Below are 12,261 nucleotides of genomic sequence, written 5' to 3' on the forward strand. Positions count from 1 at the left end.
GCCGCATGGTACCACTGGGAGTAACTGTCATCGAAAAATGACACTGACTGCCATTAGAACCGCTGTAAATCACACTTATAACCACGGCTTATTACCGTGAGATGGGTGGTCACATGTCGCGATAAGATCAAAACGAAAGGCCGGTAAAACCCTCATGTGTCTGGAAGTCACAAAAAGTCCAAGGATGACAACTTTCTGCATTCATCTCGCAAGTCCCTTGGCTTATTTTTGGCACGGAGGTATGGCTTTAAGGTTACGAGTCAGTGATAACTCCGCACTTCCGAGAGCACCGATCACACGGACAATTATTTAACCGAATATTTAGGGTATAGTTGTTGCAGCTTCCTTTTGAAGTCTTCACAACTCTGTCCCTTATCCTTCTCCTTAGCAGTGATGTTGTAGTCGGCAGGAGTCGAGAATTTGATCACAAACATAGTTCTTTTCTCAAAGTCTTGGAGAACTATGTCAGGCCTCGAGTGTGCAACGAAGACAGCTGTCCGAAAATTGCAGTTCCAGAAAATTTAGCAAATCTCGTTTGATAGAATTGACTCTATCTTCCTTGGAGCTTTTGGCAGGGCAAGGTCGCAGCCACCACCATAAAAGCAAAAAGTATAGTAATAAAGCCATCGTAGGGCCGCATTATGTCTATAGAGATACGCCGTTCCCGCGTGGGTGGGACACCCAGATAATATGTGTTGTAGGTACTCAGCGTGTGCATAAAATGCTCTGCACATACCACTGAGAACTTCTTGACATAAAAGACGGTCGCCGTATACGAAGGTGGAACTTATACCGTCCAAGCGCACGTAAATAAAACCCTCTATACCTAAATGAAGCGCTAATGATTTGAGAAAAGCAAATGTTGTTCGTGTGACAAGCACGGTTCTTCTACATTTCTGTAAAAGTTTCCGTGCATTTTCTTGTCAAATAGCTCTAGGCGGAATTTTTTAATCTCCGCTTTCTTTACTTTGGATTTTATAAAAAAAGCATCTAGATTGGAGCTCTTATGCACATGCATGATCTTCCTTGTGTTGATATCAAGGGCCTTGAGCTCATTCTTCGACCATTAAACCACCCCAAACAAGTAGAGTTGTACGGGCCAGCAAGCATGTTAGTAGCAGATACCTTGTTCAACGTTAACAGATATGAAGATCAAATACTCCGAACCAGAAGGAATGGAATTTTGGTTAGACAAATGCGCCAAGGTTTATTTGAAGCGAGGAAAACTTAATGGCATCCCTGAAGAGCCTGAGCTCGTTGATAGAAGCGCTATACGACACCTTTGCGCTGGAGACACTTTTACATACCTGGGCGTGCCACAGAGCCGCATTCAGGATGTGACATATATAAAGGATACTCTCCGAAGCAGATATAAACGTCTCATCTGGCAGATTTGGTCTTCCGAACTGTCGGCGAGAAACAAAGTATCTGCAACGAACAAGCTTGCCGTTCCGGTGGTACTCTATTCATTGGGAGTAGTTCCATGGACGAAGAACAAGGTCAGATCCCTTGATATCGGGACAAGAAAGTTTATGCATATGAACAAACGCATGCATCTTAAGTCTTCAGTTCCGCGACTCTACATCTCACGCCGTCAAGGTTGTCGCGGAATATTGAGTCTTGAATGTCTTCACAACAGGATTATTCTGGGTACAGCACATAGAGACGCAAATGGAAGAGACCCTCTTCTTAAAATGGTCAGGAATCATGAAGAAGTGGGTAAAGGAGCGTTTCTGTACAAAGCTGCGGAGGAGGCTGCTGAAACACTCGGATTTAACTTCAGTATTGGGGTGAGCAAAATGTTTCAAATCTTATCTATCTCGAATTACGAAAGCACAAGAGAAAAGCTTTCGTGAACAGCTATTCGATAAGAGGCTGCACGGTATCTTCCACAGGAATGTGGAGGATCAGTCAATGTCGTGTGAGCTAACGTTTGTTTTCCTTAAATCGCCCGGATTGAAGTCTGGTACAGAGGGTTTCATTTTGGCTTGCCAAGACGGTGTCGTTTCCACCTTAACATACCGTCGCCACATTTTGAGCCAAGACATTCCCGATGATAGCTGCAGGTCGTACCATGCTCACCCCGAGCATTGAGATCACATGCTATCTAGTTGCCCAACTCATGCGAGAATGACCTACATCCAAAGTCACAATGCGGCACTAAGAGTGCTTTCTTACCATCTCTGTCACTCTTACGGCATTAACCTTAATATCGCTCCCCTAAATGCTCCTTGGGAAATCGAATCAAATGTCGAGAATGGGAACTGCCGCATATACTGGAACTTTATATTATCGACAATTGTTGCTGTTGCACACTCGAGGCCAGCCATGGTTCTTCTTGACTTCGAGAAGCGAACCATGTTCGTTATCGAATTTTAGGCACCAGCTGATAGAAACATCATAGCCAATGAGAATGAAAAGAAAGAGAGGCCTTATAAGGGAGTTGCAACGATTGTACCCGGAATATTCTGTTAAACTAATCGCCCTTATCATCGGCGCTCTCGGAGGTGTCAAGCCTTCACTCGTTAATAGCCTGATAAGCATCCCTGCGTGTCAACAATATGCTAAAACACTTGCGGGAAAAATACAGAAGGCGGTAGTCCTAGGATCACTCCGTGTTCTCAGGGTGCACGAAACTTTTGCCGGATCCTCGTATAAACAGTCGTTCCTGCGTGAGTTGGAGTCCCACGTAGTGTAGTGACCGCTGTTCTCATATCGCTAACCCCTCCTCGACTATATAAATGTATATTTACGCGAGTAGCAATTGCCTGTGCACACGTGTATCATACACTATTTTTTGGGACAACAAACCCCGAAAATTATTCAGCAATTTTTGCACCTTCCCATAAAATTTCCGATCCATTTGATGGTTTTCATTCTTTGTGTATAATTTTATTCTAAGAATTTTTAAAAATATTATCTGCTTGCGGTCGTGCACACGGTATTCGGGGATTCAGATAGCTGATCATTGTAGAGACCACTGAAGTATTTTCTCCATGATACTAGGACTACTCCGTGATCACTGTGATTACTCTTTTAACTACTGAAGACAGTGGTGATACCACCATGATGTCAATTGCCATGGGCGGTTGATAGTTGCCTTTTTTCGACAGCAATATTACTAGGTGATGGTTGAACGATATCGTAATGGAATTCAGAATAATCGCGAAAATAATTATTATGTTTAGAACGATACAATTAATTTTTGTAATAATAAAAACATAATATTATGTGATCAAATGTAGATATTTTTGTTTGTAGTTTGAAAATAACAGGTAATGAGAAAGTGTAGAAACACTTTTAACGCTATAAAGTTTTTTTTACTTCAATGTATAATTCTTAAATCATATGAAGACGTCAAAATTCAAATGGCAAAGAATAAAATATTAATTGTTTATTTCAGAAACTAAAAACGTTCCAAATTTGTATCAATTCCAAAGTTTAACAATTTTAGTCAATTTCTACTTACTTGTTTTTCTAATCGTTCTCTATTGACCTTTGTTGTATGAATAATTTTCATTAAACTGCTGAAGGCTGTCGTGGTTCAAGTTTAAGTTTGATTTAGAATAATACAAAATTATAAGTTTATGCTTAGAACCTGCTTCCATTTATTCAAGAAAATGAATAGATAAATAAACGTCTATTTTTCGGCCTGCTGGCCTTAACAAATTGACTGACTTAAATTTTCATTTTTCTACAGAACTTTTTCAAAAGTAACCCTTAAAAATTAACATCCGTCAAAACCTTATCTCTAAGATCAGTCACTCTTATCACCTTGCTTTCCTCGCTTTTCCTCGACTCGCATGCATGTCCCTACTTTCTCGCTGTGCCTCGCATTGCAAATTTCTGCTTCCGCGGCTAATACCTAATAATTATATACTATTTTCAATATTTAAATTTTACTTATATCTACTTCCTCTTCTATTTACAATCTTTCCTTTTCCATTCCTCCTTCCTTCTCTTCTTCTCCATCTTACACAATACCCCTTTCACTCGTGCTACTGTCCTTTTTCGCCTCTTTCATGCATCAATACTTCCATACGTATCCTGCTCATTTCCACCTCCTCACACTTCTTCCACCCATGCTTCATTCTTGCATCCCTTTTCCCACACAATTTACACATCATCTGCTACCTAGAAAGCCAGAACCTATTAAAATCATCCATGCATCATCATCTCATCCTCGCCATAAGCTCCTGCCTTCCTTTCTCACATATCTCACACAAATATGACGCTCTCGTCCCTTGGCATTATCCACTAATAGTTCCTGTCATGTTCCCTTTCTCGTGTATCATTCTCACTTCATCCATCTGTAGTCCCCCTCTACTTTTCTCCTCCCACCAATCGTCCCTAACCAGCCTACTTCCTCCTGTTCCAAAAATGTCTCCTCATGTTTACACGGTCGAATTCTCGTTATATTCCTAAATTCGCTCTCATCGTCTCTCTCATGACAATATAATCAGTATTATTTCTTGCCAACCCTAATATACACTTTACTTACCTCTCCTGTATCATATTTACCTCCTCACTTTCCTTTCATCCGCCTCACTTGCTTCTTGACTACACTTGCCCTTGTCACTTTTTCTTTTTTATATGACCAACTACTCTCATTCGTCCAAAACGGAAAGCCCACATACATAAACTATTTTGTCTCTTGCACCACTTTTCCCCTCCACTTCCACTCACCTTCCTTATCCCTTGCAACTCTTTTCCTGAACATCATATATTTGGAATTTTTCGCATTCAGATCTAACCTATTCTTATGCATGCACCTTCTTAATCTTTTCATCATCTCCTTTAAGGCCTCCTCGCTCTTTGCTAGCAGTACTATGTCATCTGCATACGCGAGTGACTATATCATTAACCTGTCCTACCTAACTCCTTTTACCACTCTCGTTGCTAGCGTAGTTTCCAGATCCTCGATGAAAATTGCAAAAAGCGTTGAGACAAGCGGAAAATCTTTCCTTAACCTCATTACCATCCAGAAACCCTCCGAAATTCCCTCCCCTCCTCTCACCTTTTCTTTCGTCTCTTCATATATCTAGGTTATACTCAAGATTAGGTCTCTCTCCAGTCCCCTCTTATCCATCGCCTCCCACTACCTCCACTGATCTACAAAAGGAAATGCGCCTTTAAAATTCATTGAAAACTCGTATACTCTTGACCCTTTCTATAATTCTCTGCCCACTACGTGCTACCTTTCGTATTTACCTTTTGGGCTTGACCAAAGGTCCTTGATTACTGCCACCTTTACATAGGTATTTAAAAAGATACATTTTGAATTCCATGTTGACAAAAATTTTACTCTAAATTTCAATGTATTTATTCTCACTACCATTTGTTTGTATTCTGAAGGCTATGGCATAGTTAAATATTGGTTAACGATATAATTTTTAATTTTTGCTTTTTAATTACTGCTCAATTGTGAAGGCCTTCGAATTAAGCTCTTTCACTGTAAAAACCATTCGAGATTAGGTTTTTATCAATCTTCGATGCTGCTGGACTTTTATTTTCGCTATTTTTCCAAAGTTAATATTTATCCGAAATCAGAAGTCTTAATCCCTTCGTTGGCAGAGAGAATTCGACAAAAAGTGCCCTAAATGGCAAGAAAATTTGTTAACCTGAAAATTTGTCTCCTGGGATTTTAGGGGTCGCTGAATCCAAATATGAAGTTATAATTCAGAAATCCAAAATACCGATTTTTCAGAATTCCATTTTTCGGAATTTCAGATTTTTCAGAATTCAGAAATTCAAAGTATCTAGATTGATTCAAATCGAGCCACACAGGGCACGGAAAATTTTTACGCATTTTGCATCAATGCCAACGAAGGGGTTAAAAGTCAGCATTGACATATGCTCAATAAAACTCCTCGACAAAGCCTCAACTGACCAAGTCTCATTCGCAAGTCTCGGTGTGAATATCCAAACTATAGGTAGAGACTATAACCGATAACTGTTAAATTCCAGAAGGATTCCCATTCTATATTAGTTTATTATTAATATTAATCGGTTTTTCTCAAATTTATGGATAATTTTCCAAAGAATTCGAACAAAACTATGAGATGATGGTTAAAAAATCTGATTTTTAAGAATAAGGACAACCCTAATGCTAACAATTGATGTAACAGTTTTAATTATTTTTTAATTATCTAAGCATCTTCTGATTGCAGTAATACAACTTTTGACCGGATATACCCTATACATTGTAATTTTTTTGTTTGTTACTCAACAAATTCCATAAGTTTCTTCGAATACCTACTTTTTTAAATTTTTTAATTGTGTTTACACAACTTGTTTCAAAATAAATCCGCAAATAATGACATTTGCTGAATCACTTAACCAAATTAATCATTGCAGTGAGTTAGGTTATTTTAGTACATCATTATTTTCGTTGTTGGAAATTATTTGACAAATTTTTTAGAAGAAATATGAGTTCTAATTCTTATTAATTTAAAACAAATATTTTATTAATAATAATGTAAAACATCAATAGTTTAAAAAAAAGATTTAAGAACCTATATTTCTGGACTTGAGCTTCCTTACAGGCAGTGAGCTAAGTTTTAATCTTATAAAGGGCACAGTTTTTATGTACATCATGTTAAATACTCTGCTTTTAATTTAACTAATTTTAATTTTTCATATAGAACGAGATGATTATCGATACAGTGGCAGTGAAAATGAAGAAGACGAACCAGCTTTGGCTGGGGAACCATCTTCTATAATTCAGGCACCTGGTGGTGATACACTTCGTCGAAATTTCCAACAAATTCAGGAGGGTAGAACATTGACGCAGGATATCGCTGTTTCAGCATCTGCACTGAAAGATAATAAACAGACAGGGAACAAAATTGCCAGAGAAATACCAGAACCTGGTCCTCCATCTAGACCAGCTATACCTCACAGACTCATTGGTGAGTAAGATTTTATTTTAATACTGCTTCTGGTATGTTGCATTGTCATTTTGCTAAAAACCTTATTTTTTAAATAAGGTTTCAACTGTAATGAATTCTCATCCGTGGATATTATATGAATGTTAATTCTTACAAATTTTATTTCGTTATTAAGCTTACAAGAACAAGGCTCTTCAACGATCCATTCAAGTCCCTGTATTTAATTGTATTTTGATTTATTTCCTGGTTTACATCTAATCTGCAAACCAAGTTGGAAGTAAAATCTGTGAAAAACGGCTATTCAGATAGTATAGTCTATCTCAGTGTTAGCGACATCATCTGCCTTTAGTGGGCGTAACCTCGTTTCGCGTTTGGTTTAACATAATTTTTAAACGGCTGTGTTCAAATTTCTGGAAATTGTACGCCACTGTCAGTCTCCAAATTTTTTGGGCTCTTCACTCTCAAGGAACAGAAGGTAGATGTAGAAATTTCATTTACAAACATTCTTTTAGTTTTTGAGTTATAAAATTCGATGATTCGGCAAAGGTCTCGTGCACTTTGAGGCCACAGAGCGACCCAAAGACGATCCCTTTCTCCATCTTCACCGCAAGTCTTTCCTTAGCACGCAGGGCGGCTTCACTGGCTATTAGTCTGTGAGAGCTTGGCTTCGCGAAAGGCAGCGCCGATCAGGATGACTAATTTAACAGAATATTCCGGGTATAACCATCGCCACTCCTTTATAAGATTTTTATATCTCACTTTCTTTGCATTCTCCTTGGCTGTTTCTTTCTTATCGGCTAGTTGCCAAAAATTCGGTAAAGAACTTGGTTGTTTCTTAAATTTCCCTAGGGGCTTTTAGCAGAGTGGTATTAAGGCTAATGCTATAAGAGTGACAGAGAAGGTAATAAAGCATATTTTGTGTCGCATTGCGCCTTTGGATCTACGTCACTCCCGCATGAGTTAGATAACTAAATCCAATGTGTCCTGTGCGTTCGGGGTGAGCATGACAGGTTCTGCAGAAATGTCTTTGCTTAAAATGTGGGGATATATGCGAAAGTTAAAAAAACAGCTTCTTGAGAGGCCAGAATGAGTACCTGACTTGAATCCGGGCGATTTGAGGAAAACAAACGTCAGTTTATATGAAATAGACTAATTCTTCCCATATGCCGTGCATCATGTTGTCGAGGATCTGTTGACGGTAGTTTTTATCCTGTGCTTTCATGATCCGGACCTTTAAGAGTGAGTGCTTGAAATGGATAATGTTTGATGCATTTTGCTCACCCCTGATAGTGAAGTCATAGCCAAGTGTTTCAGCAGCCTCCTCCGCTCCTTTGTACAGAAACGCTCTTTTTCCCACTTTTCATGTTTCCTGGCCATTTTAAGAAAAGGAACTCGTTCATTTGTTACTATGTGTGCTGTACCCAAAATAATCCTGTTGTAAGGTCATTCAACATGAACTATTCCGTGCCCATCTTGACGGCGTGGCCTTAACCGGAAAGGGTGTGCGTTAGTATACACGCAGATTTTTTAAGGCAGTTGTACGGGGATATGTATCTGTTTGTAGTGGAGCCCATTCGAAGTGTTCAGAGGTTATCAATTTTCGAAACAATACTAAAGCGTACGGAGTCATTGAAGTGTTCGATAAATTATTCACTGAATACAGAGTACCGAAACATATTGTCACGGTTAACGGTCCACCGTTTAGAAGAGATGCGTTGGAGCAATTGATTAAAAGCAACGGTGTCGGGCAAAGGGGTAGATAAAGTGATACATAAATTAATGTTCGACCAACGTAGCACGCCACACTGGACGATCGGACAGTCGCCGGCGTGGTTGTTCTACAAGCGAGGGTTTAGAACACGTTTTGATTTGTTTGCGGCTAAGTGTACGACATAAAGTACACCAAAGTCAACAATCGCAGATTGAGAATAGTTCGCATTCACGAAATGTGCAACTACATTTAGGAGATTTCGTCATAATTGATAATCACGGTACATCCGGCGAAAAGCGTATCCCGACCGAAATTATTGTCTACGTTAAGAGTGAAAACTGAATCACGTATTGGCACGAAGCGTCATACCGACTAGATTGTTAAGCCAGTACGTCGTTCAGCGCGCGGAGTCCGTCGGCGCACGGCAGCAATGTTATCAGTCACATGTGTCCGCCTTCTCAAACACATCTGTATATAGGTCATTCCATTTTAGATTGACAACTAATTTTTTTTGTTATAAAATTTTTCCCTCTTATTCCTGAACGGAGAAAATGACACTTATCTTTTTATTTCACTCTGATAAGAAAAATTTTGGAAATATCGATTTTTCTATCTGTCGACCCAAAAAAATCGGTTCTTCTTAAAATTTGTCATAAATTGTCCAATTTTTAAACTAAAAAATGGTATGATAAGAAACAATATTGCAATATGGTTTACTTTAAAGTCTACGTTTGATGATTAAAAATTCGTCGCGTTATCTTCCATTTCTAACCCCTTTTACAATTTTTATTATTTTATTTTTAAACGTGCCTATCAAATTTTCGGCTGCACTGTTTGTCGCATGGTAATAGGCGGAGAAAAGCTATGTCCGACACCGTTGCTTTTAATTAATTGCTCTAACGCACTCGGTGCGCTTTAGTATTGTTTTGGAAATTGATAATCTCTCGCCACTTCGAATGGGCTCCACTAAAAATAGATACATATCCCCCTAAAACTGCCTTTAAAAATCTGCATGTATCCTATCGCACACCCTTTCCGGTTAAGGCCACGGCATCAATGGTGCGTGTTGTGGTGCTTTTTGTTCTGCAATGTAATTTTTACAAGTCTTTACTTTTTTCCAATATCTAGGTCAATATCCGACCCCCGCACGTATGATCGTGCCAAGGCTTTGATCTTCACAATCCCTAGGTTCGAAGCATGAAGGACAACTAAGAGTTGCGCCCATAACGATTCTGGGATAATTATCCTACATCCCCAAACAAGAAATTTTCTTCTATTGCGATCTCGCTTTTCTCGTTCACAATTTTATTATTCAACTTAAAAATAAATTGCGTTTAGTTTCAAGGTCTACTTTTTGCCAGCATGGGAACAGGTGAAAAATCGGCGCCGAAAATATTTTTATCCATATGAATAAGTAGACACGGTAATGCATCGCAATTTCTGTTACATTCCGATTTAATATACTCGGTCTTATATCGAATGCCAGGCAAAAAATATGCCCATATTGGTAAGCGGCTCACAGCTGTGAGCGGTATACCTTTTTTTGGACAAAAAATGTGCTCTAACGGCTTATGATCCGTGCGTAAAATTATTTCTCAGCAGAAAACACAATCGTAGAACTTAACCCGAATAAAATTGCGCTAGATTCTTTGTCTGCAATCGCTCTATTTATTTCCTTTTCTGGAATTTGCTTTAACCCATACGCGATCGATTTTTCGGTGACACCTTTATATCTATGCGATAAAATCGCCGAAAGTCCGTACATTGAAGCATCGTCAGCCGAAACCAATTCCTCCTTTTGATCGTAGTGTCCCAGTACCCTCGAAGAGGTCAACTCGTTTTTTCCCAGAAAAAAACTTCCTTACACTTCTTGGTCGTTTAAAATTTTTCTTATGCGCGCCGTCAAACGGGGACTTTCATTTTTTAAATCTATCTACAAAAAATCTCGCATAAAAATTAATTAACCCAAGAAACGAGGCCTTGGTGTCTCAGCTATCGCTTTTACCTTTGACCTTGATTTGTGTGGGCCGGTCGCGTCGATCACGTAACCTAAGACTTTAATAAGATATTTTATAATGTCACATTCTTCTTTATTTTATCTTAATCCGCGCTCCTCAAATCGTTTACACTCTTTCTGTAGATTTTCAAGGTGTTCTTTATTCGTGCGACCAGTTACACAAATATTGTCCAGATAAGCGATGGCATTTGGAATATCCTGCACACTCTCGTCCATTAGTTATTGGAATTCGCTCAGACCGGCACCGTACCCCCTGTCATTTTAACGACATGAGTCATAATCGTTGAATTCTTGAGATTTTTCATGAAATGCAATCTGCATGTAAGCATGTAGTTGGTTATTTAATGTTTTTGTCTGGTTATTTACATTTACTTTTAAGTTCTTCAGTTGACCTCTCGGCATCATCGCGTTTTATTCGTGGCCGTATAAATTTGTATTTACTTTAATATTTACCATATTAAAATCTGTTTTGCAATTTGCTGCACGCAGCGAGAAAAAATCGTAGAAAGGACTGTCCATTGAACCTTTGCTGCATTCTGCCTCGTCGTCTGATACTTAAAAAAATTGGTTGCCTGCTCTCCTCTCTTTAAAAAAGCCGCTTTCCAAAAGACCTCCGAAAGTCTACGGATTCTAGCGTGATTGGACATATTTAATTTAGTCTAATATCCTTTTATGTATTTTTTTTCGCAGTTATGATGATTTAAGTCGCGGAACGCGCGCAGGTCGTGCACATGGTCACATGATTATTTTTATTTTACAACATATTCAACTGTCCGCTTTTAAACTTCAAGATAATATTCTAGATACTACAATGAAAACTTGCAACAAACCATCATTTGATGTAAAGATGCCTATTTTGAAAAAATGTAAATTGATTAAAAAATGGTGGCAAAAAACTATTCAAAAACGGAATTTTTAATCATCAAACGTGGACTTTAAAGTAAACCATATCGACATATAAAAAAAATCGACATTTAAGAAATTCTTGATACCAGAGTGAAATAAAAAAATACGTGTCATTTTTTTTCCTTTCAAGAATAGGGGAAACATTTTTTATAACAAAAACATTTTAGTTGTCACGCTGACATAAAATGACCAATATACTTATTTAATAAAGCCTAATATGTTAAGTATTCTAACAGTTTTACTGTCTATATACCCACCGATCTACCAATACTTGGCAAGAACGAATGAAGATATGAAGCCGTTCAATGGTTCCAAATGTGCAGTTTTGTCATCCGAGTGCAGTGCAATAATTAGATTTGTGATAAAATCATTCTAACGCAAGATATATCATTTTGAATATTTCTGACTTTAATCGTTTTTAGCATGTGACCGTCACAGCAGCATAAGTGGCAGCAACAAAAGTAGCTTTTCTGTGACAATAATAATTATAGAAGCAAGCCAAACGCTCATAACAGATGTGAATGAACACTACAGGCCAATCTCAACGTCTTTAAGATACATTTACAGAGCGGGTTCTCAGAAAATCGAAACCCAATTACGAATTTCTCTCAGATTGTGTAATAATGCCCAAACGGGTAACGCACAGCAACTTCTTCCAGTTAGATCATTCTTCGGGAGACTCCTTTTTTCTTTTTCTTTTCAAGAAGTCAGATCTCCCTGGCTTTTTCGCTGTTACC

General features: G+C 38.4%; 1 protein-coding gene across 3 annotated transcripts in view; it reads left to right on the top strand.

Annotated features, from left to right (window-relative positions):
• LOC117181506 (traf2 and NCK-interacting protein kinase) overlaps positions 1-12,261 on the top strand; it is a 252,578-nt gene that overhangs the window by 131,529 nt on the left and 108,788 nt on the right. For all 3 annotated transcript variants that reach the window (XM_033374255.1, XM_033374254.1, XM_033374256.1), the window contains exon 8: positions 6,645-6,911. In XM_033374255.1, coding sequence (XP_033230146.1) covers positions 6,645-6,911 — 267 coding nt within the window. The remainder of the gene's footprint in view (positions 1-6,644; positions 6,912-12,261) is intronic.

Source organism: Belonocnema kinseyi, chromosome 10 (genome assembly GCF_010883055.1).
Source record: "Belonocnema kinseyi isolate 2016_QV_RU_SX_M_011 chromosome 10, B_treatae_v1, whole genome shotgun sequence".
Taxonomy (NCBI): Eukaryota; Metazoa; Arthropoda; class Insecta; order Hymenoptera; family Cynipidae; genus Belonocnema; species Belonocnema kinseyi.